This window comes from Xenopus laevis, chromosome 2L (genome assembly GCF_017654675.1).
Source record: "Xenopus laevis strain J_2021 chromosome 2L, Xenopus_laevis_v10.1, whole genome shotgun sequence".
Classification (NCBI taxonomy): domain Eukaryota; kingdom Metazoa; phylum Chordata; class Amphibia; order Anura; family Pipidae; genus Xenopus; species Xenopus laevis.
In genome coordinates this window covers 111733410-111760615 of record NC_054373.1, presented here as the reverse complement: position 1 = coordinate 111760615, position 27206 = coordinate 111733410, and the positions used below count along the sequence as shown (strand labels likewise).

Genomic DNA, 27206 nt, shown 5'->3' with positions numbered 1-27206 from the left:
GAATCTGCCACATTGTTCAGCTGGATAAATGTAACTGTTTAAATGTTAAACACATAGATGTATAGTATCTTATCTCCTTTGTCAAGAGATGAACAAGAGCACTACTTCTTCTTGCATTATTAACAGTAGTAAGAGTACAAGAAGTTCTTCACTTAACATTGGAAATTGCAGGTTTTTTTCTATAGTTGATGTACAGTAGTAATGAGCGATCTGTCCCATTTCACATTGCCAAAAAAGTTTGAGTGGTGATTCCTTTTAGTGGTCTCAGAGCATATACAATTATACAGTAAAGCCTGGCTGTAGATGGAGCATTTTGTGTGGTCGGATTGAAAGCTGTCATACATTAGATATGATGTTTTGTCTGTTATATGGTGGTTTATATAGTATTTTCCCTGATATAAATGGTTGTGTTCAGAAAGTGAATATGAGTGGGGGAATAATTTAGTTTCAAATTGATAGTTGAAAGTTGATAGATGAAAGTCATGAAATTGTTGGTGGAACTGAATTAGTTCTTGATCCATACCTCTCCAAATTATAAATGTCATCTAGATAGTGAAGTTATGTCAAAGGCATGGTGTTGCAGGTCATCTTCTAGTTTTGCCATGAAGAGATTGGCATATTGGGGTGCAAAGCATGTGTCTATACTGGTTCCCATCCTCTACAGATATATTTATTGGCCGAATAAGAAGTAGTTGTGTGCTAAGGTGTAAAAAAAAAAAAGTAAATAGTACCTGCTCAATACAATCATAGAGCCATCAGGATTGCGATGAGTCAACTACTACAGTATAAATAAAAACCTGAAATAAATGATTTGCGATTCTTGGTTCTTAAGGGGAATTTCGAAACAGGAAATGAAAGAAAAGTATGGGAATACAAACTAATGAAAACTCTCTCTGGAGAAGGGACTGAACCTGGGCTTTAGATTTATGGCTTATTATATGGATTAAGAACTGCCTGTACCAAGTCAGAAACACAAACAGTTGTTGGGACACTAGAATAACTGCTCATAAGGAATTCCTTTTATTTAAAACTACATTTCGTTAACCTAATTTATATTCAGTCACTTTGATCCACATTATCTTGTACCTTATCTGGCTGTCCCTTGCTTATCCCCATGTACAACATGACTTTGTTAAAACCTCACACAGAGATGGACATTCCTTTTAGTTGGCCATTTGATTTATGAGCTGAATGTTGCGTATATACAGTATATCAGAGAACGCACTAGCTTCATTTTATATTCCGTTTGAAAAAGTAACTAAAATGTTCTGAAAGCTTGCTATGATTATCTTAGTTAGCCAATAAACCTTTATACCACCCTTTTGTTAGTTTTTTTTTGCCTGACTAACACGGTACAACAACTTTACCTGGAATTATAGTAATGCCCTGATTGGTTAACTGTCTCTGCTAACATAGGAGATCGTTTGGACTGTGCATGTTACATGGATGATCAACAATATTCAGCCGGTTTGTTTCCAGTGCTCTGGTAGATGCTGCTTGCTCCTTGACTATAGATTGATCAACAATTAAGTGATTTTTCCTATCTTTCTTTTCTTGCCACATAAAAGACGCCTTTAAAAAAACATTAAAAATGTGCAACATCCAGGAACTAATTAATCAAAGAACAGTAGACTGGATATCTTCCAATCCACATACTGTGCATAGTGTAAAACTAGCCCTCAGTTTTACCTGAGACTACTGAAGAGTAAATGAACACTGCAGATACCTAGAGTTGGTAGTTTAGAGCATGCAAATTGTTTCATGAAGTATAGCCAAAAATCACTTTAACTTCACATTTGATATAACAAGTGAAAGCCAAAATGTTCTCTCTTTAATTGGCCATGATATAGTACTTCAGTCCCAGCAATCTGACAATTTTGCCATCACATCATCTGTTCAGAAACTAAAACAGCATGGCTGGAATTTACTGTCACTGAACCGAAACACAAGCAGTTCAATCTTCTTCTCTAACTTAAAAGGGTCTCTGTTACTATAGGCTATGACTGATTCTATTCTTTTAGCTGCTTATTTAATTATTTATTATCATATGTCATTGCAAAAACTAAGATTTTAAAATATTTAACTGCAATATACATATGCGGATGAGCACACACAAATGATGGAGTGCTATATAACTTTATCCTTTATTTATTTTATTCAAAAATGTCTACATACATGCATTTATGCTGGATGATTGTGCCAGGGATTTTCCACATTAGACGTTAATTATGTCCATGTCAGGCTTCACAGAAAGTTTGGTGGAGAAAATGTACGAAACTAGGGCACTGGTACAGAAGCATTTAGCTATAACTAGTGATGGGCGAATTTATTTGCCAGGCACGAAAAAAATGGGCGCCAGCGTCAAAAAATGAGACGCCCATAATTCGCTATAACATAAAGTAATGAACAAAGACCAACCCTCCTTATATCACAAGGCTAAGAACCTGGTGCAACTGTTAAACAACAGAGTCAAATTTATTTTAGTGCTTTACTAAAATATTTTAATGTACTTAATAATAATAATAATAATAGAATATTTACTATAATATATAAATATATAAGGAAAAGGAAAATATATAAAGGAAAATAAATTATTTGCTCCTTTTGCAATCTAACTTTTATACATAAGTATATCAAATTACATGATTTTTTTTTTTAAAATGTGTGATATCCTTTTCCTGCCAGACCATTCACAGACATATAGGGGCACATTTACTTTGCTCGAGTGAAGAAATAGAATAAAAAAAAATTGAATTTCAAATGTTTTTTTTGGCTACTTCGACCTTCGAATACGATTTCGACTGAATCGAACGATTCAAACTAAAAATCGCTCCAATATTTGACCATTCGATAGTCGAAGTACTGTCTCTTTAAAAAAAACTTCGACCCCCTACTTCGCCACCTAAAACCTACCGAGGTGCAATGTTAGCCTATGGGGAAGGTCCACATAGGCTTTCTAACAATTTTTTGGTCGAAGAAAAATTGTTCAATCGATGGATTAAAATCCTTTGAATCGAACGATTCGAAGGATTTTTCGTTCGATCGAACTATTTGAGGTAAATCCTTTGACTTTGATATTCGAAGTCGAAGGATATTCGAAGTCGAAGGATTTACATTCAGCAGTCGGCCATATGTAAATAGAACATCACAGTAGCCAGTTCTTACATATTCCACCTTACTCAAACTCAGCCCTGACCCCTCTCTATCAACCCATTGAGAAAAAGGAAGTTCTAAGATTTTTTTCAATTGGTTTCCATTGTTATAGAGAGGACAGAAATGGAAGAACAATAACATAAACACAAAAAGTAAATTACATTTTTTTTAAAAGTTGGCCTTTTCTTCTGAAGAAAGCTTTTTATGCATATTAATTATCATGCAGTTAAGGTACTGTTAACCATTGTGTATCCATTACATGGACCCTCAGGGGCAGATTTATCAATGGTCAAACTGAAAATAAAAAAAATGTGAGCTATTTTTGTGTACTTCAACTAGGGGATAGTCCAAATTCTATTTGAATTTGAAAAAAAAATAATGTACTGTCTCTTTTAAACTTTGACTTCCACCATTCGCCATCTTAAACCTGACGAATTGCTGTTTTAGCCTATTAGGGACCTCCTAGAACCAATTTGGAGTCAATTGGTGTATATTCGAATACAGAATAATCGCCTGCAGAAAAAAACTTCAATTTTTTAATACATTTCAGTTGGTCTTTTTTTATTTGAATTTCAAAGTTATGGGCGTTCAAAAAAACTCCCATTAATTTGGAATTCAACCCTTGATAAATCTGCTCCTTAGAGGGTTAAAAATGCTTGCCTTTTTATTACATATCTCATGTTTCTTCTGATACCCATGACTGCACAATTGAATAGATGCTCATATCTTGAATTATATACAGCAGGATCACTATGCTTGTGAAATGTAATACTCGTTATATTGCCTGCCAAAAGTTCCCTCTACACAAAAGGGTATTTTTTAAAGGAAAACGATATTTTCAGAATTAATACTTAGCCACCATGTAATTCGTATCACAATAGGTTACATAATAAAGAATTTTACCAAATGGGCATATGACTATCCATAAATATTGCTCTTTTTTTTTTTTTTAACATGTTTTGAGTCACCATTTTGATTGATGATCTGTGTCCTACCTCAGAGAGCATAAAAAAATTCAGATGCTCACCACAGTTAAATTCTGCTACTTTCCAAATTATCCCTATGAGATTTTATGGAGGTATTTATCTAATGGTTGGCTCCAACGTTTACCCAGTAAGTGAAATTCTCTGTAGTGAGCTCTAATCTCACATTTTGATAAACATGCCTCTAGACAAAAAAGAGACCCATTTTATTTACTTTTGCTAGATTGAAAAAAAAACATATCAAGTGCTCAGCACAAAGTTTAAGACAAGAAAAATGATGACCTAGTGACACCAACCAAGCAAGCATCCTTCACGAGTGTGCTGGGCCTATGGTTTTACCTTTACATATTAGTCAATGACGCACAAGGAATGTCAAGTATAACCAAATATGAAATAATTATTACATTTAGAGGCACATTTATCGAATTTCGAATTCATGTGAGTTTTTTTTAACTCTAATACATTTGAATGCTGATGGGGGTAGCTCTGCTTTGCACCTTGCACATCATTTTTAACCTTTCACAAGTCATTGCCTGAACAAAAACGCTCCATGTAACCCTTTTGATAATTCATGACAAAGTAGGTAAAAGAAACTCAAAAAAGTTCTGTTGACATTGTAGGGAGAGTGAAGCCGTTTTAATAAAAGTAATAAAAATGTTACTGAAATCAAGTAATCAGTATTAGTTAACAAATATAAAAGCATTTGTAATTTCTTCATGCAATGCTGGAAATAATGGGATTTCTCCAAGTCTAAACTGAAGAACCAATTTTATCAATATATATAATGAATATTTGGATTGGAGAATTAGAAGTACATTAAGATGTGTTGTTTATTAATTAATTCCTTCAAAATAGGAGTTATTTTTTTACTAATTTGATGATTTATATACAGTCTTTGTCATATAAAAACATGTTAATGAGAGTTACATTTTTACTTTAAGGTTACTATCTAGCTAATATTTGCTAATAGTGAAGCAAAAGGTTGAATTTAGGAATTTAGTTTGTTAGGTTTTACTACAATGTAACTATGTAAATAAAAATGTAATTTAAAAATGAAAAAAAAAATGTATTTGGCCATCATCTTAATACTGTTAATAAAAAAGAAAGAAAAGGCATCAAAAACTCGTTTCGATTCAGTTATTATAAAAAAATAGATTTTTGCCTCTATTTCAAGGATTTATAACTGTATTTCTCTCTAACTAATGAAATATTTATAATTGGATTATGATGGAAGCAACGGTTATAGCGAATAAAAGCGAGTCCCAAAGAAAATCATCATATTCGATACAAATAATAATCATGAAATAAAGAAAGCCTTAGAGAATTATTTTGTTTTCTCCACAGTTTGTCTGGCTCAGATGCACTTGATTAAGCAACTAATCTATAAATTAACAGTATCTGAAACAATACACTTTTAACAATCACCTCATAAAAACGCGTAGGAAGAACGTATGATTAACTATACTAAAATAACATCTCTAGGAAGATTCTTATTTCCTTACTTTGCTCAATAGAGATATAACTAATAAAGGCATGGAATAGCATTAACATAAAACTGCAAATTATTTTAAAAAATCCAGAGCAACTAATTATTGGTGGAGCAGGAACAGGTTTGGGGTAGACAGAAATCCATAATTTTACAGTTAAACATTTTCATAATTAGTGTGTTACATAGTTTATTATGTATAGCTTTGTTCTCTTAAAATACACAAAGCTATAGGGAAAATTGCAAAACTATTTTATGTTTTCACCCATTGGAGTCTATGGGCATAATTTTGCAACAAAAATCAGAGAAATATTTTGCTCATCTCTACTGATTAAGTTAATTAAATGTACCCCATGTAACTAAAAAGTCATGATTTCCTACTTACAGTAGAAACCAGCAATCAGATTGGTCTTATTTGATAATGGTGTCAAGTAGGACTTAGTTGACTATGAGAATGTCTTTATTAAAAGGTAGATGCAGTGAGCACCACAAAAACTATAGGTCCAATGAGTCCTGCTTATATCCCAGATATACACTTCTGTTGTAAGTCAGGTAATTCCTAATTCCTTATTTGCCTGTGTACAGATATTACAGTCAAATAATTAACTACAACTATTCCTTGATGATACATTACCATTCAAACTTCTATGCCATTGTTACCTTAATTACAAGGTAACGTAATTACAAACAAGCAAAAGGTTGCATATTTATTTAAAAAAAAAAAAAAAAATCTTAAAAACGAATTAAAATGTGAGAGAGTTTATCACAAAAAAAACACCCACTTTCAATTTATTCCTATGGGATTAAAAGCATATTTATTAACGGGTGATAGTCCACCATTTCATAAATATGCTTATAAAAATCCAAAAGAAATTAATAGAAAGTGGGTGTTTTTTTCTGTGGTAGACTCTAATCCTGCATTGTGATAAATCTGCCTCCTAATCAAATAAAACCTTAATAAAAATTTGAATGCAGCAAATTCATGTTTTGTTCATAATTTTTAATGGGTTTTTAACTTTGCCTAGGACAACTCCCATTGACTTCTACATTAACGCACAAGCTTTTTTGATGTTGCAGTTTTACATATGAGTTTAACATTTTTTTGCACTTAATAAATATTAAACATTCGAGTTTTGGAAACCCTCATTCAAATTCATGAGTTTTAGTGCAAAAAAATTAGAATTTTGGTAAAAAGTTGAATTTAAACATTATTAAATCAGCCCCTTGGTGTATGCACATACATTCTGTATACCTTCTTTCAACAAATGAGTTTTTTTCCACTGCATTACAAAAATAACAGATTAGATGAGTTGTAAACATCCTTCATCACAATAATAAAATAATGGCAATAAGTTTAAATGTTAAATGCAAAATCCTACCTTTGCAAACTGGGCATTTATCCATTTCGTGAATGTTTTCCTTTGAACATCCTCTCTTTCATCTGAAATACAAGGATACAGTTACAGTTAATAAACCCATTTAATTTAAAAATTTAAAACTAGAAGGAATGTAATATTCTATAGTTTTTATTTGAGGTTTTCATAACGAGAATCATTATTTACAAAACAAAAAAAAAGATTAGTATTGTGTCCCAATTTAAACAGATAATTTTGTGCTGTTTAAGAAGTATGCTGCTGTTTGATGTAATGACATGGCATACATTGCCATGCAATCCAGTTCTGTTGCACAGCATCTAAACAGGAAGTAAACATGCAGTAGGAGATACAGTATAGAACCAATACACTGCCATGAAATTATACCCGTAAAACATAACCAAAAATGCTGTTTAGTTGTAATGGCCCAAAAGATATATGGTAGGCATAAAAAAATATGATTTAAGTCTTGCCATGGCATGAATCCTTTTTCAGATTATCCTTTAGCATCAGCATGTTGTGCAGAGCTTTGCCTAGATTATTTATTAATTCAGAACATATCTGCTTTAACTTAAAAAGAATGTGAAACTTCTGCTGTGCACGAACTAAAACGTAACTAAACATAAGAGCAATGATGTCAGTTGCTGGTTTGTTAACGCTTCATAGTGTTTTTTTTTTTTAATTATACCAGTGATGCTATAGGGTTGATGGCCACTTCAGTGCAAATGCACATTAACAGCACAAGCCATGCTATTAACATAACCAATTCGATCCAATCTAAATGCCAGAGGAATAAAATAGAAGCAGAGGAGCAATGCTTGTTAACCCAGAGTTTAAAAGGCCTGTGTTAAAAATGGTTCAACACTGTGTTGATACTTTCATTATATAAACACATTTCAACCCCTAAAGAATTCTATATAATAGGTATCTGTTCCTTAGACTACATTTACAAAAGTCGATTAACTAAATATTAGATCCAAGCAGGTTTATTGATCTATCCAGCTTTCCAAGGGCATTAAGTATTGGTGATTGGGGAATAGTTGACGTTAATTCCTTGAAACAAATTACAGCATGTAAAAAATACATTAATTTCCTTGTGATCCCAAGATAAATGGACCGCCTTAGGTCACATTTATTATCATTCTATGGGTGAAAAAGAATAATTGTATTTACAGTTATTTATGTAAATTCCTACTTGCATCTTTTTCTTACTTTAGCTCTGTATTTTCACCCTTATTCCTTTAAAAAAAATTAAAACCCCATTTATTTTAAGCATCTTATAACAAAGGAACAAAATTGTCACTCTTCATATAATAGAATGGCTTATCAAAATGTTTTAACAATCAGGTTTTAATAAAATGTCTTCTCTGTCCAATTAAAATACTGTGACTTCTCTTTTGTGCATTCTGTAATCCTGTGTTACTTAATGAAAGGTGGTAAAGGGTTCTATTTCCACTGGGAATGTTGTACTTTTGCATATTTTTTCTGCGTTCAGTGCCATTCTGAAGAATTCTTATAACTAGTGATAACTAAACTTGGGGTGCTTTGTTTCACATAAAAGTTTGAAAAACATAGAAAATTTTGCCAAAATGCTTTGGAGTCAATGTGTAGGCAATAGAGATGTCGCGAACTGTTCGCCGGCGAACTTGTTCGCGCGAACATCGGGTGTTCGCGCTCGCCGGAAGTTCGCGAACGTCGCGCGACGTTCGCCATTTTGGGTTCGCCATTGTTGGCGCTTTTTTTTGCCCTCTCACCCCAGACCAGCAGGTACATGGCAGCCAATCAGGAAGCTCTCCCCTGGACCACTCCCCTTCCCTATAAAAACCGAAGCCCTGCAGCGTTTTTTCACTCTGCCTGTGTGTGCTGAAGAGATAGTGTAGGGAGAGAGCTGCTGCCTGTTAGTGATTTCAGGGACAGTTGAAAGTTTGCTGGCTAGTAATCGTTTTGATACTGCTCTGTTATTGGAGGGACAGAAGTCTGCAGGGGTTTGAGGGACATTTTAGCTTAGGTAGCTTTGCTGGCTAGTAATCTACCTTCTACTGCAGTGCTCTGTATGTAGCTGCAGTGGGCAGCTGTCCTGCTTCTGATCTCATCTGCTGACTGCTGCAATAACAGTAGTCCTTGTAAGGACTGCTTTTATTTATTTTTTTGTTGTTTTACTACTACTACTACTACTACTACTATAAGAGCCCAGTGCTATTAGTCTAGCAGTGTTGGGGAGTGGGACTGGTGTGCTAATCTGCTGCTCCTAGTAGTTCAGCAGCACCAACTTTAATTTTTTTTTTTAATATTCATTTTTTTTTATTTTACTTTTTTTTATTTTACTACCGCTGTAGTAGTGTATAAGTTGACCTTTTAGGCATTATTTGCCCTGTAGGCATTATTTGCACACTGTTTTCTTCAACCCGCCATCGAGCTGTGTGACCTTGTTCCCATTCTGTCTAAATATCCATAATATTACCGTCTCCAGAAAAAACACCGGAGTCACTTTTTTCAAGCAGCATTCATATATTTTACGTAATCCGTATCCACCGCTGTAGTAGTGTATACGTTGGCCTTGTAGGCATTATTTGCACACTGTTTTCTTCAACCCGCCATCGAGCTGTGTGACCTTGTTCCCATTCTGTCTAAATATCCATAATATTACCGTCTCCAGAAAAAACACCGGAGTCACTTTTTTCAAGCAGCATTCACATATTTTACGTAATCCGTATCCACCGCTGTAGTAGTGTATACGTTGGCCTTGTAGGCATTATTTGCACACTGTTTTCTTCAACCCGCCATCGAGCTGTGTGACCTTGTTCCCATTCTGTCTAAATATCCATAATATTACCGTCTCCAGAAAAAACACCGGAGTCACTTTTTTCAAGCAGCCATAATATATTTTACGTAATCCGTATCCACCGCTGTAGTAGTGTATACGTTGGCCTTGTAGGCATTATTTGCACACTGTTTTCTTCAACCCGCCATCGAGCTGTGTGACCTTGTTCCCATTCTGTCTAAATATCCATAATATTACCGTCTCCAGAAAAAACACCGGAGTCACTTTTTTCAAGCAGCCATAATATATTTTACGTAATCCGTATCCACCGCTGTAGTAGTGTATACGTTGGCCTTGTAGGCATTATTTGCACACTGTTTTCTTCAACCCGCCATCGAGCTGTGTGACCTTGTTCCCATTCTGTCTAAATATCCATAATATTACCGTCTCCAGAAAAAACACCGGAGTCACTTTTTTCAAGCAGCATTCATATATTTTACGTAATCCGTATCCACCGCTGTAGTAGTGTATACGTTGGCCTTGTAGGCATTATTTGCACACTGTTTTCTTCAACCCGCCATCGAGCTGTGTGACCTTGTTCCCATTCTGTCTAAATATCCATAATATTACCGTCTCCAGAAAAAACACCGGAGTCACTTTTTTCAAGCAGCATTCATATATTTTACGTAATCCGTATCCACCGCTGTAGTAGTGTATACGTTGGCCTTGTAGGCATTATTTGCACACTGTTTTCTTCAACCCGCCATCGAGCTGTGTGACCTTGTTCCCATTCTGTCTAAATATCCATAATATTACCGTCTCCAGAAAAAACACCGGAGTCACTTTTTTCAAGCAGCATTCATATATTTTACGTAATCCGTATCCACCGCTGTAGTAGTGTATACGTTGGCCTTGTAGGCATTATTTGCACACTGTTTTCTTCAACCCGCCATCGAGCTGTGTGACCTTGTTCCCATTCTGTCTAAATATCCATAATATTACCGTCTCCAGAAAAAACACCGGAGTCACTTTTTTCAAGCAGCATTCATATATTTTACGTAATCCGTATCCACCGCTGTAGTAGTGTATACGTTGGCCTTGTAGGCATTATTTGCACACTGTTTTCTTCAACCCGCCATCGAGCTGTGTGAGCTTGTTCACATTTTGTCTAAATATTGATAATATTATCGTCTCTAGAAAAACCACTTGAGTTACTTTTTTTCAAGCAGCATTCATATATTTTACGTAATCCGTATCCACCGCTGTAGTAGTGTATACGTTGACCTTGTAGGCATTATTTGCACACTGTTTTCTTCAACCCGCCATCGAGCTGTGTGACCTTGTTCACATTTTGTCTAAATATTGATAATATTATCGTCTCTAGAAAAACCACTTGAGTTACTTTTTTTCAAGCAGCATTCATATATTTTACGTAATCCGTATCCACCGCTGTAGTAGTGTATACGTTGACCTTGTAGGCATTATTTGCACACTGTTTTCTTCAACCCGCCATCGAGCTGTGTGACCTTGTTCACATTTTGTCTAAATATTGATAATATTATCGTCTCTAGAAAAACCACTTGAGTTACTTTTTTTCAAGCAGCATTCATATATTTTACGTAATCCGTATCCACCGCTGTAGTAGTGTATACGTTGACTTTGTAGGCATTATTTGCACAGTGTTTTCTTCAACCCGCCATCTAGCTGTGTGTATTATCGTTTCCAGAAAAACCAACTGAGTTTTTGTTGTTGTTGTTGTTTTTTTAAAAATAATGCCAGGCAAAGGCAGGCCGCCACGCAGAGGCCGTGCTAGGGGCCGTGCTGCTATGCAATCCTGTGGCCCTAGCAAATTGCCCAGTTTTAAAAAAGCCAATGACCCTGAACTCCCAAAATGCTGAAGAGGTAGTTGACTGGCTTACACAGCACACCCCATCCTCTACCGTTTCTAACTTTACCACAACATCCTCCTCATCCTCCACTGCTATGGCCACCCCACGTAACACTTCCTCCACCACCGGTGCCCCTTCTTCACTGGGGTCAGAGGAGTTATTTTCCAATGAGTTTCTTGAACTGAGTAATGCGCAACCATTATTGCCAGAAGAAGATGAAGGAGATGAGGACCTTACACCAGATTTAATTCTGGCAGAGAACACGATAGAGATGGACATAATGAGTGATGAGGAGGAGGTCCCCGCTGCTGCTTCCTTCTGTGATGTGTCAGAAGAAATTGATGCATCTGAGGAGAATGATGATGAGGAGATTGATGTTTTGTGGGTGCCTAGTAGAAGAGAGCAAGAGGAGGGTAGTTCAGATGGAGAGACGGAGAGTCAGAGAGGCAGTAGGAGAATAAGACTTAGAAGAAGCAGGGAGGACAGCCCGCAGGGATCAGTAGGGCAACAACATGTATCGGCACCTGTGTTCAGCCGGCCAACGCACCCGCCATTGCCGCCAATACCGCCAACTCCGCCAACTTCTACTGTTACCCGCCAGATCGCACACTTCCAAAAAGTCAGCAGTGTGGGATTTTTTTAATGTGTGTGCCTCTGACAAAAGCATTGTAATTTGCAATGAGTGCAGTCAGAAACTGAGCCTTGGTAAGCCCAACAGCCACATAGGTACAACTTCTATGCGAAGGCACATGAGCGGCAAGCACAAAGCACTTTGGGAGCAACACCTCAAAGGCAACAGGCAAACTAAAAGCCACACTCCTTCTGGTCCAGCATCTTACTGCTCTACCTCTGCTCTCCTTGACCCGTCTGAACCACCCTCCACTCCGCCTTCCACCTTGACCACCTGTTCCCATTCCCAGTCATCTGCCACCAGCCAAGTTTCTGTGAAGGCCATGTTTGAGCGTAAGAAGCCAATGTCTGACTGTCACCCCCTTGCCCGGCGTCTGACAGCTGGCTTGTCTGCACTCTTAGCCCGCCAGCTTTTACCATACCAGCTGGTGGACTCTGAGGCCTTCCGCAAATTTGTAGCAATTGGGACACCGCAGTGGAAGGTACCCAGCCGCAATTTTTTTCTAAAAAGGGAATACCACACCTGTACCAACATGTGCAGAGCCAAGTTACCGCATCTCTGTCACTTAGTGTTGGGCCAAAGGTCCATATGACTACTGACGCATGGTCCTCCAAGCATGGTCAGGGCAGGTATGTCACCTACACTGCCCACTGGGTGAACTTGGTAATGGCTGGGAAGCAGGGAATGGGTAGCTCAACAACAACAGTGGAGTTGGTGTCACCGCCACGGATTGCACGCGGTTCTGCCACCACCTCTACTCCTCCATCGCTCTCTACCTCGTCTTCTTCTTCTTCTTACTCTGCTGCTGGGTCCTCCTTCTCCTCCTCCACACCTGTGCACCCCCAGCTCCCCTAGGCTATTCGACGTGCCAGGTACGCCGTTGTCACGCTGTCTTGGGGATGACGTGCCTGGAAAGCAAAAACCATACCGGATCTGTACTCCTGTCATCTCTGCAGTCACAGGCCGATCGGTGGCTGACCCCACACCAACTGCAGATCGGAAAAGTGGTGTGTGACAATGGAAGCAATCTGTTGGCAGCGTTGAGACTAGGCAATTTAACACATGTGCCCTGCATGGCACATGTGTTAAATTTAATAGTCCAACGTTTTGTCTCCAAGTACCCAGGATTCCAGGACGTTCTCACCCAGTCCAGAAAGGTGTCGGCCCATTTCAGACGTTCCTACACAGCCATGGCACGCCTTGCTGACATTCAGCAGCGCTACAACATGCCAGTCAGGCGTTTGATTTCTGACAGCCAGACTCGCTGGAATTCAACGCTCCTTATGTTGGAACGTCTGCTGCAACAACAAAGGGCCGTCAACGAGTACCTTTTTGAACTGGGTGGTAGGACTGGATCTGCACAGCTGGGGATTTTTTTCCCCCGTTACTGGGTGCTTATGCGCGATGCCTGCAGGCTCATGCGACCTTTTGAAGAGGTGACAAATATGGTCAGTCGCACCGAAGGCACCATCAGCGACCTAATACCCTTCGCTTTCTTCCTGGAGCGTGCCGTGCGACGAGTGACAGATGAGGCTGTAGACCAGCGTGACGAGGAGCTGGAAGCGCACGATTTCTGGTCGGAATCACCAGAACGAACCCAGGCACCTGCTGCAACGCAGGGAGAGGTGCCAGAAGTGGAGTCAGAGGAGGAAGGTGGCTTTGTGGAGGAGGAGGAGGAGGACCAACAGGAGCAGGCTTCCCAGGGGGCTAGTGGTGACCTTTTGGGGACCCCTGGTCTTGTACGTGGCTGGGGGGAGGAGACCGTGGATGATGCAGTCCTTGATAATGAGGAAGCGGAGATGGATAGCTCTGCATCCAACCTTGTGAGAATGGGGTCTTTCATGCTGTCATGCCTGTTGAAGGACCCCCGTATCAAGAGGCTTAAGGAGAAGGACCTGTACTGGGTCGCAACGCTACTAGACCCTCGGTACAAGCATAAAGTGTCAGAAATGTTACCAACATACCACAAGTCCGAAAAGATGCGGCATTTACAAACCAGCCTGCAAAACATGTTGTACAATGCTTTTAAGGGTGATGTCACTTCAGGAACTCATCAACATTCCAGGGGCAGAGGTGCCAGTAATCCTGCCACGAGCACACCTGCAAGGACAAAGCCCTTTGGCCAGTCTGTAACGTCAGACATGCAAATGTTTTTCTGTCCAAGGCAGCGCCACAACCCTTCTGGATCCACCCTCAAAGAACGCCTCGACCGGCAGGTAGCGGACTACCTGGCATTAACTGCAGATATCGACACTCTGAGGAGCGATGAACCCCTGGACTACTGGGTGCGCAGGCTTGATCTGTGGCCAGAGCTGTCACAATTTGCCATGAACCTCTTGTCTTGCCCAGCCTCAAGTGTGCTCTCAGAAAGGACCTTCAGTGCAGCAGGAGGGATTGTAACTGAGAAGAGAACTCGCCTAGGTCACAAAAGTGTCGATTACCTGACCTTTATTAAAATGAATGAGGGGTGGATCTCGGAGGGTTACTGCACGCCGGAAGACTTGTTCTGACTTCTATGCAGCTGTCCTTCTCTTCAAGCCTCATGACTCCACACACAGCTGTCCTTTAGCGTCCTCCTCCTCCCTCCGCCACCGTTACAAACTAGGGTGCAAACCCTACTGGTTTAATTTTTTCTGGCCTCTGTGCTTCAGTGGCTGCAACCAAAAAAATGCATATTTTCTGCATTTATATGGCATAATTTTTCTGGCCTCTGTGCTTCAGTGGCTGCAACCAAAAAAATTTATATTTTCAGCATTTATATGGCATAATTTTTCTGTCAACTGTGCTTCAGTGGCTGCGACCAAAAAAATGCATATTTTCTGCATTTATATGGCATAATTTTTCTGGCCTCTGTGCTTCAGTGGCTGCAACCAAAAAAATTTATATTTTCAGCATTTATATGGCATAATTTTTCTGGCAACTGTGCTTCAGTGGCTGCGACCAAAAAAATGACTATTTTCAGCATTTATATGGCATATTTTTTCTGGCCTCTGTGCTTCAGTGGCTGTGGCCAAAAAAACTGGGCAAACAATGCCTACAAGGTCAACGACGTTGACCTTGTAGGCATTGTTTGCCCAGTTTTTTTGGCCACAGCCACTGAAGCACAGAGGCCAGAAAAAATATGCCATATAAATGCTGAAAATAGTCATTTTTTGCCATACGTTGACTCAACGTATATGGCAAAAAATGACTATTTTCAGCATTTACGTGACATATTTTTTCTGGCAACTGTGCTTCAGTGGCTGCAACCAAAAAAACTGGGCAAACAATGTCTACAAGGTCAACGTATGGCGAAAAATTACTATTTTCAGCATTTATATGGCATATTTTTTCTGGCAACTGTGCTTCAGTGGCTGCGTCCAAAAAAACTGGGCAAACAATGTCTACAAGGTCAACGTATGGCGAAAAATGACTATTTTCAGCATTTATATGGCATATTTTTTCTGGCAACTGTGCTTCAGTGGCTGCGTCCAAAAAAACTGGGCAAACAATGCCTACAAGGTCAACGTATGGCAGTTGTTTAAAGAGAACAGTAGATTACTAGCCAGCAAAGCTACCTAAGCTAAAATGTCCCTCAAATCCCTGCAGACTTCTGTCCCTCCAATACAGAGCAGTATCAAGCAGATTACTAGCCAGCAAACTTACTATCATCTGTCCCTGAAATCACTAACAGCTCTCCCCCTACACTATCTCTTCCAAGCACACACAGGCAGATTTTTCAGATACATTTTTGCCCTTGATCCCCCTCTGGCATGCCACTGTCCAGGTCGTTGCACCCTTTAAACAACTTTAAAATCATTTTTCTGGCCAGAAATGTCTTTTCTAGATGTTAAAGTTCGCCTTCCCATTGAAGTCTATGGGGTTCGCGAACCGTTCGCGAACCGCTCGCATTTTTGCGCAAGTTCGCGAATATGTTCGCGAACTTTTTTTCCGACGTTCGCTACATCCCTAGTAGGCAAACTTACATAGTAATTGAGGTGTTTTTACCTCGGTAATAGTATAAATTGCCCTACATTCTCAGTGAAGCTTTCTACTATGCTACAATTGTACTTTTTATTAATTATGTGCTGTAGCGAATGGGTCTCTGAAGAAGTTTGAGTGGAGATGATATTTGCAGATGTTTACTACAGAGTCCCCATACTTTTGTATTCAAGTGCAATTCTAAAATATATGCACAAAGGTTCCAGGTTGTGGCGTGTTCCTCCAACAAAGGTTGCTTGAATTGGGAAGCATTTTATTAAGTTTCATGGTTGTATAATTTGAGTGTGGTAATTTTGAATTATTCATAGGGAATTTGCAACTTCTCTAGCCACTACTGCATCTTTGTATAATTTTTTATACATACAAGTAGAGTATTTAGCCTGTCACTGACTTCAGTGGAATCCACTTGTCACTAGTCCTGGCAGGCACATTTTCGTTTTCTGGATGAAATTCTGTTAAAGCAGAATACTGGATGGTCACAAGCAGGCACTTCCTATGAGTCTAATGTACAATTATCATTAATGACCAATAGATTTACAAGAACAAGGTAGAGAGTCAAGTTGTTGTATTATACTGTATCAGAACAAGATACTTTAAGAATTTTTCTGATTCTTTAGAACATGATAGATGTGTGTTTTTGGTATAACTAGAAGGAATGCATGAGAAAGGTAATATTCTCAGAAGATATCAAGAGTGATTTGTAAAAATAAAGGTAATGTACTTCCATCTCCTGAGAAACAAAACACAATTTATACTGAACAGCATAAAAAAAGTCACCTCAGAAAAATACAGTAAGACAGGCAACTAAACCATCTTATTTTTCACTATGAGTATAGTTTCATGGGAAAATGTTAATAGTTTGATTTTTTTTTCTCTTCATGGTCTAGTAGTACTTATTCAATCCAAGTCAATGAACTAAGATAAAGTGTAAACCTCTCTACTGAGTAATGCTGTGACAGATTTAACAATAATTATTTTTGTATGATGTCATGGAGGCCCGTATATATCAACATTTTTTTTTTTCTACCTTGAATAAACCTTGAAATTTTAAAAAAAATCTGATTAAAAAACACAGATTGATAAAACGGTGAAAACAAATGCAAATACCTTGAATTTGTGAATTATTCATCATTTTATTGGGTCAAGAAGCTAAAAAAAATAAAAAAACTTGAATTGAATAAATAGTTTACATTTTGCCTAGGACAGCTTTCATTGGGGCTTATTGATAAAAGTTTGATAAAAAAGCTGGATTAGTGGTGTATTTAATGTGCAAACAGAATATATACATATATATATATATATATATATATATATATATATATATATATATATATATATATATATATATATATATATATATATATATATATATATATATATATATATATATAGACAAATACAAGAGTCCTCTCCACTCAACCCATTATCAATATATTTAAGACAGAGACATTTTGAGCATACAGCTGCTAAAAAATGCCTTACCCTTTAAACAAAACAGGGATTGTTTGTCCATAAATTGCAATATATTTAAGGTGGCCAACTATGTTAAAGTCATCCCATATTGGGAGTTTTACTTAGAAAGCAGCTAGTAAGTTGCAGGTAAAACTTAGTCCCTTTGTAACTGGCCAGATATGGGATGACTTTGACGTAGTTGGCCAGCTTAAATATATTGCAATATATGGACAAACAATCCCTGTTTTGTTTAAAGGGTAAGGCATTTTTTAGTAGCAGTATGCACAAAATGTCTCTGTCTTAAATATATTGATAATGGGTTGAGTGCAGAGGACCTCTTGTATTTGACTATATGTATTTTGTGGTCACAGCCTCATTGCACCCCCGCCTAATGGTTTTAAAAAATAGTGGTGAGCACAACTTTCCCTTGTTTGTTGAGGAAATTTGCCACAAATTTGCGCTAGGAGAATTAACAATCCAGAACCCAGTATGTGAAGTTTTATCCAAAACGGAGCACTCGGAGTGATGTGTTAAAATCATTAAACTTTAATAATCCAAGTTAAAAAGCAGCGTGTCAACATACAAAATATCAGATCATACGCTTTACGCGTTTCATGGCTTCTCGCCACTTCATCAGAAGCGTTCACCTGATCCCACTACATCCCCACAATTAAATAGCATCAAGTCCCACCCATAAAAACATTAACCCTCACATGCCATGAATTAGATCATACATTGAATTCACAGGGTATGTATATCAATTGGAAAATTGATATACATACAATGTCCTATATTATGTCACTATTAAGAAACCATATGACCATATGACCATTTATTTAAGATTTTTTTTACTTGGTGTTGGATTGAGAAAATATGATCATTTTCTTTAGTTACAATGCCATACGGATACTCATTTTTTAAATTAATTATAAAATTTGGAACCGGATAATAGGGTAAGCACATGTAACGTACCATATTAAAATCCCATTTCGCTTTGCCAAAAAATTTGCGAATTTCGCACGAAATACGTGAAACGGCGAAGAATCTGCTAAAAATTTGTGAAACTCAAAAACTGACGCCCGCAAAATGAGGAAATTTGCCACAAATTTGCGCTAGGAGAATTAACAATCCAGAACCCAGTATATATGTCCTGTCTAAGGCAAGTGTTAGGTGTTAGGTACATGGCTCCCTGGCTCTTTCATCATAAAAAGATCTATTTCTAATAGAGGACTTCTATATAATGAAATCATTAAAATAGTTATAATTGTATGCTGTGCGTGGCTCTTATACTAGAAGATCTTACAAGTTACTTGTTTATCACTTCCATGTCAGCTGCAATATTCCTATAAATAGTGTAACTGGAAAGAAAACTATTAAGCTTGATGTATGTTTATCTTCTGCTATTTACCACTTTGGTGACACAAATTGAAATGAGTTCTTTCAATTTGCATCTCCTGATGGCTTTGGATGCTGAGTTGATTATTCATCATTTGCAGTAATATTAAATATGCAGCTTAACAGAACAAGTAAAACAGAAAACAATTCAAACTGTAGCCTAACCTTTTTTTTCCATCTCATATCTACAATGTAGAAGATCTGTTATAACCATCTGATGTGTAATTGATGATGATAACTGATATTACATATTGCCATCTACCAGAGTGAGTGAAAATCTATGCTCCCCAAGCTGGGTACGATTATGGCAATTAAGGTATTTATCTTCATATGTGCTTCCCCCACAAGAACTCCAAATGCAGTAATACAGAGCTAATCTTTAGACAAATAGTAATTTTTAGCAACCTTTTTACTAAAATAAATTCAGCAGCTAAATAGATACTGTTTATTTTAAATACAGACATATGACAGAAAGAAATCATATATTAAAACCTGTACAAAAAACAATCGCCTAACATTTATTTACATACTGTACATTTCGATTTTTTAGCAGTTAGAATATATATTTGCTTTACTAGTTTACTTTCACTGTCTACTCAAAACATCATAATTCAACAGACCTACAGTATAGGACTAACTCACAGTGGGGAGTCAGATATAGTTTAATGTGAAGCATACAACTAATCCACCATGGATATTTAGCTGGTGAAAATATTAACTGACAGTTAATTGGCTCATGTACTACAAAAGAAGATGGAATATCCAATTCAGTACAGGTGGGTCGCAGGATATTCTGGAAATGCAGGATCAAAATACTTGCACATTTGTAGTCAATCTTCACTTAGTGCAGGTGTGGGACCTGTTATAGAGAATGTTTAGAACCTGGGGGTTTCCTAATAAGTGATATTTCCGAATTCGAATCTCCATTCCTTGTCTGCTAAAAAAAATCATTTTAACATTAAGTAAACACAATGGGCTGTTTTGCCTCTAATAAGGATTAATTATATCTTAGTATTGAGTACTAATAAGGACTATATTATTATTATTATAGAGAAAAAATTGGATTGTTTGGTTACAGGCTATGGATTTCCCGTAATTCTAAACTTTCTGGATTATGGGTTTCCCCATGACATACCCCATACCTGCACTATAATTGATAAATGCCATAACTTGGCCCATGTGAATCCATGTAAACAGCATTAAACTAATTCAGTACAACTGTGCAATGCCGAACCCGCTCATCCCCCCCACAGTGCTTACCTTTCCTGCACCAGAGGGCACATCACTAGTTGAGAGAGCACAATTGCACTCTTTTGCACTTGAAGAGCCAAATTTCCAATTTAAAAAATGGAAATTTGTCTCTAAAAAGTTGCCAGGAGCTAATTTTGGCCACCTCTGGTAACCTGTTTGCCACAGCTACATGATGCAAGCTTACAGTATCAACTCCCCTCATTGGTACAGTGCTCCTGTATGATCACATTTAACTCCTATATGATGTCACTATTAAGAAACCATATGACCATTTATTTAAGATTTTTTTTACTTGGTGTTGGATTGAGAAAATATGATCATTTTCTTTAGTTACAATGCCATACGGATACTCATTTTTTAAATTAATTATATAATTTGGAACCGGATAATAGGGTAAGCACATGTAACGTACCATATTAAAATATGTAGAAGTACCGTATGATATTTGTATTCTTTGAATCCCTTATTGCTTGTTTTTAAGCATTCTTTTAATTCTACAGTAATAATAGTAATAGTAGCAACCTGAAATAGCAGTTTACAGTAGTAAGTTTCAATGCACCACAAATGTCAGCCTTAGGTTCGGGTCCCCTTATTTAATGATACAACTTAAATAGTCATTCTCATCTGCCTTATTGTCACCCTAATTTTTTTTTTTAAAAACGTCATGAAACTGAAGCTTCTCTAAGTAAAGATGGCAGCATAAACAGTCAATACCAGATGTGATTGAGCACCTATATTGAAAATGAATGCCGGACTAAATTCACTGCCATGTTTTATTTTGGATGTCAGTATATTCTGAAATATATAATTCATCACAAGAACAATAGTGTTTTATTGCCAGCCTTTTTTGTTACATTTTGTTAGGTTGTTTTTTTTTACATGCTACACATTGAACTGGATTCATTAAGCAGCGGTGTATGCTGTAAAACTGAAATGTTATGACAGCTACTTCTTTATAGTTAGTCTTTTGTGTTAAATTATAACCATTGAATTGAATTCATTACACAGTGGTGTATCTTGTAAAACTGAGGTGTTGTGACAGGGACTGTTATAGATAGTTTGGAGTCAGTGTTGGTTTGTGCACTTGTTAAGTATAACTGTTAAGTATATCAGTAGCAAAGTCAGCCATATTATTGGCTTAATATTTATTAATTGGGCAAAGTGCTACAAAAAGATTCAAGACCAAATTGAAACTGCCATGGACACAGAGCTAAAATAAAACATATGGTCACTTTTTCTTATTTCATAGTAACTTTCTGACTGCTAAAATCAAAGGGTTAATGCTTTAGCAGCTCTTAAAAAAAATGTCAAGAAGGAACTTCCCTTTCCAAAATGTAATATATTAGTTTAAGAAACCAATCAGTACAAAATGAACATTTTTGATTTTCATCAATTTGATAACATAAAGAAAATACTGTAGAATTTTTCAATTCATGAACTCTTTACATTTTCTTTGAAGGAAATACACAAAACATTTGTTGACGTAAACAAACAAAAAAGTTTGTACTTGTATTATCTTTTGCATGCCAGGATTTTAGAAAGGGATGCTTGATTTATGGCGTGGGACTTAGCTTCAATATTTTTGACTTGAATATTAGATTCCAAAATTCTTGAGAGTGGCAGGATAGCTAAATCATTATTGCAGAGAAGTCGAGGTAAAATGAAGCCTATCCATCAATGTAGAATAATTTATGAAATATTAACATCTCACATGTACTGGATTTAGAAAGTGTACTCTGCATGTTAAAACAAAATAGAAATTAAATAGAATTGATATACATGTCCACACACTTCCAATGACTAATACTTAGTAGGGAAGCTTTTTACAGGGTTTATGTATTTTACTGATTAAAGTATGTGAACGCTCTTTTCTTAGATGATCAGAATCATTAAATAGTCCTTAGGAATTAACGTGGAAATTACACCCTCTGCATGCACTTAATTGCAGATCTGGCTATGAAAGCAAATACTGATATTTATCAGAGATTGGTGTAGACCTTAAGTATCCACAGTACCACCTGATCATGGGATCAGCCATGGGCCCTACATCTGCACCTTCATGCCCTCTCAGTTCATGCCAGTTACCTGAAAGGGTAAACGTACTTATTAGCACCAAGCCTAACACTATCTGTAGCTATCTCTTTGCTCACACAATGTACAAAGAATAACAAATGTCCATTGATACAGACAACAACACGTTGGCTACCTATATTAAATTAGTTAGTTGAGAGGCATCTTCGTGGATCACTTTAAGCAACTTTTTTGCTTTCACAATATGGCACAGGAGGTGCATTTTCCCTAAAAAGTATGTTTAAGACTCCAAAGATTATGCACTCACTTGGTGAGAGACTTTTAGATATCAGGAGTCAGAGAGCAGAGCACAGAATATTAATCTTACAAAGCAAGCATTAATCCTGCTATATTTAGTTTATGCCTTTCAGTTTTTGATCTAAGACTATATATGGCACACCTATTGTTTATAAAATGTTAATTCAGATATAGGTTTATTGTTAATTCATGCAAAGCAGGGCATGGCATTCATGGTGGAAAATAGCAGTTCTGCTTGAAAAAACTACATGGTTACTCTATGGTTTATGCTTAAAAAATTATTGGAATATTTTCCGAAAGAATGATTCATTTCAACAGCAACACAGCCTTTCTTCAAGCTTTAAAGGAACATCCCAAATAGAATCCTAAATAGATAGGTTGTACAAAATAAAAAATGTTTCTAATATAGTTAGTTAGCCAAAAATATAATCTATAAAGGCTGAAGTGACTGGATGTCTAACAGAACAGAACCCAACCTCCTGCTTTTCAGCACTCTCACTTTGAGTTAGTCAGCGACTTTAAGGGGGACCACATGGGACTTTACTGTTCAGTGTGTTTGCAATTGATGCTTAGCATGCAGATCAGATTGAAAAGCTACAGCTATGACCCATGTGGCCCTCCATCACGTCACTTATTGGTTACTGCCTGGTAACCCATCAGTGGAAACCAAGAGAGCTGCAAAGCAGGTAGTAGTGTTCTGGCTATTATGTTACACATTCAGCCACTCCAGCTTTTCCAGATTACATTTTTGGCTAACTAATTATATTGAAAACTTTTTTTTATTTTGCACAGGCTAGCTTTCTATACAGTTTTTATTTTTTATACAGAACAATACCTTTAAGCCAAAAGTCATAACAATACATTGAAATATCGTGCTACAAAATAATAATCTATCCTAACTAATCATTTGATATATATATATTATACATATCATACATCTCACATCACACATCTCATCCCTGGCAAAAATGTTAGTGTTAAGAAAAAAAAAGCATTAGTAGTAATAGTCGAAACACAACCTTTGTGATTAGGCCATTCTGATTCACTTCCCAATTTGTCTGACTGAAATCAAAGTAAAAACATAGGATCTGATTTATCATTTCTCACACCCCCGGGCTTGTTGCTCTTAGAAAGCACATGTCAGTTCCTGAAATTAATCAATTACTTTGGCTTGCTGCCTAGTAAATTTTAAATTACATTTTACAGTATCTAAATGCTGCTAAGCTGTTAATTTTTTTCCGAAACCCAGACAAAAAGTTTGTTTCTTTGAAAATCTGGTCAGAAAAAAGCTCACGTAATTGATGATGGAAAACGCAAGTAAATTCAGGAACTCACTTAAGCATTCTATAACTGATTGTTTGAGCATGGAGGCATGGGCAATAAAAAATTAGTCTCTAAGATATGTTTAAGCCCTATGTACTGTACAAACTAAGGGCATGTTTATCATTGCTACAGTGCCAAGATCAACACAGCAAAAATCTCTTTGGCCCATGCCTTTTGAAAAGCAACATAAATCTTTGTGGTTTTTGTATACACATTATTATTATTCTCTTATCCCATAATATACTCTAGATTTATTCACTTCCACCACACTTTGAATTCCTACTGTTCATATCCAACAGTATCTAAATTGCAAACCTCATCTCTCTTGTATTACACTGACAGTACTCCTTCATTATCTCTTCTGGATTCATTATTTTCACAAATTACACACTCACAATCAGTCACCCAAGGATAAATACTTTGCAAGATTGCATTTCATTACTTTTTCCAATTTCACTTTAATTCCTGATTATTTTACAGTGTCTGCACTCTTACTACCTTAACAGGAACTCCAACAGACCCAGTGAAAACTTTCCCTACATCTAGGCTCTAGTCGTAAAACATACAGTAGGTGCATATGCAATATGTTGTGGATAGTGCCCTAGATCCTGGGTAGGACTGTGGTCCCTCTGGGGCCCCTGCTTCCCACCTGTTCACCTTACTTTTGCCACAATCAGGAAAGGAGGGCAGCTGGGGAGCGACTACAGAGGGCAGGTGGGGATCGGGTTTGGGTAAGAGGGGCCCACCTGTTTTTTTCCCAGTGTCCTACCATCCCAGACTGGCCCTGCCTAGATCTCATTAACCACCAAGAATTAGAAGGTGTTATAGAAACTGCTAACTAGTGGTGTGGCCGGCATGGTATCAATTGAAATACATGATTCTGATGGTGATTTGTTCCCTGGGTCTTTTAACAACTCAGCAACATCCCTGCATTTACAATTCTTTAAAGGCCAGATGTGAAATCTATGCCATGTATTTAGAACTTTTCAGAAGCAACCTTGCTCAAAGCAATACTTACTAAACCTTTCCCCCCAACTCTGGTCCAGCACGTCTTAAGACTGGTAGGCAATCAATTCAACTACAAAGCAACATTACATTCTTTCAATAAGAGCATTTTCTCCTTGGGAACATACCACCCTTAGGAACATAACAATATGAGGGAGTTATATTCATAGCTAAAAAAAATCTGTTATATTCCACCACTATATACAAGTCTGCTCAAAACCATTTCAATGCATTCTCTTGTGTACCACTAATTATATTTTTAGCCATTTTTAACTAAATGCAATAACAATTTATATGGCATAGTATTAAATATTAGGAAGCAGAAAAGCAGTCTGTGACATTCTAAATTCAGTACACATAAAGGGTTTGCAAAATATTTTTTTCCATATTCATTTTATTTAAATTTCAATAAAATAAAACAAAAAAGTCATGTAATGCAATATTTATCACAATTATATTCACACATCTGCAATTGTTTATGTGCTGATGTTCAATTACATATATATTCTCATTATAAAACAACTCTTGAAACATACAGTATAAGAAAAAACAACAAAAAAAACCAAAGATAAGCTTATTAATCATTTTAAAAAAATTGCCGCGCGACAAAGTTTTTTTGACACCCATAGACTTTAATGGGCGTCCGCGACATTTCGCTGGCGGCAAATTTTTGACGAAACGGGTCAAATTCGCCCATCCCTAGTCTCTTTAAAAAAACTTTGACTTCAATACTTCGCCAACATAAACCTGCCGAAGTGCTATGTTAGCCTATGGGGACCTTCTAGAGCATTTTTCTACATTTTTGGAAGTAGAAAGAAAAATCTTTCGTTCGAGCGCTGATCGAACGATTTTACTTTGACTGCAGGATACCTAAATTCGCTGAAAAAAACTTCGATATCGATATTCGAAGTCAAAGTATTTCAATTCGATGGTCAAATTTTGAAGTATTTTTAACTTCGAAATTCAACCCTTGATCTGCCCCTACATGTTTTTTTTGTGAAAATAGTTGCCAAGGCTAAAATTCTGAAACTGCTTTGTGTATCATAAACCTTAGAAGGTAATAGACAAACTCGCAATTGGCAAAAGTCAGACAATTAGACCTTAGCTGTTTATGGTGTTTATTTCAGTAAGTGGGACTGTTCTATTAAGAATGACTTATGTTACATACATACATATGTTAACCAGACATATATTACATTTGTCAAGTCTCCATTATAAACATCCAAGCATGAGAATTAATATACAGTGTATGTACAGTATATACTGTATATACAGAAGGAAGCAGGGTATCTCAGAGGTAAGCAATGTGGTTTTACAGTTCTGGGATTCTATTTTTTTGAAGGTTTGTATGTTTTCCTTGTATCTGTGTGGTTTTATGTGATATTACAAAAACATACAGGCAGGGTTAAAGGCACCTGATAAAAATAACTATGCATGGCAGGGATATTAGATGATAAGCTCCATTGTTGCACAGGATGAAGAACAATAACTGTACATTGTAAAATTTTACCAGTTGACTATTTATTAAAAAAAGAATCATACCAATAATGTCAAAAAGAAAATCAGAAAAATATTTCAATATCTATTATTAGGTTAACCCAAAACATTAATTCCACCATCAAGAATAATTTCCTCACGTAAAGGTTGACTGCAGTTTTTAAAAAGTACTTCTTTCTTCCAAGTAAGAAGGAATTAGTAGGCATTTGAAGCAAATTAATTACTGTTTAAGAAACAATTTTTAGTGTTTGCTAGCTGCCATTTAATGTTAATGTATGGCACTGCAAGGCATTACATCTCTAACTGCAGTCATTTTATAATAATGCAGTAATAATATGGAGGGTAATACAGCTAACATCCACGGGGGGGGGGATTTGTCTTTTCATACTAATAACTGAGTTGTTTTTGTAATGATTTCTTACACTGATAGACCCAGTTATTTTACAAATTAATGCTTCAAAATGGTTTGTATCACTTTTTTAAATGTAGAGCAATTAGAATGGCACTTCTTGTGTTCTTTTTCATGTAAAACAGCCTAAAGAACTAAACCCAGAGCATGTTTTTATATACATTACTGAAAAATGAATAAAATGCTAATTCACACACACGTTTTTTTATGAATTGCATGTACAGTATTAGTTATTGTGCCCCATCTGTGAATAACAACCTTTTATAATTTAGCAGCTTAGCAGAATTTT

The 27206-nt window shown here is 36.7% G+C and overlaps 1 protein-coding gene across 1 annotated transcript in view; it reads right to left on the bottom strand.

The window, feature by feature from the left end:
- dmd.1.L (dystrophin, gene 1 L homeolog) overlaps positions 1–27206 on the bottom strand; it is a 1148817-nt gene that overhangs the window by 938623 nt on the left and 182988 nt on the right. Inside the window, exon 2 of the mRNA XM_018244936.2 lies at positions 7002–7063. Coding sequence (XP_018100425.1) covers positions 7002–7063 — 62 coding nt within the window. The remainder of the gene's footprint in view (positions 1–7001; positions 7064–27206) is intronic.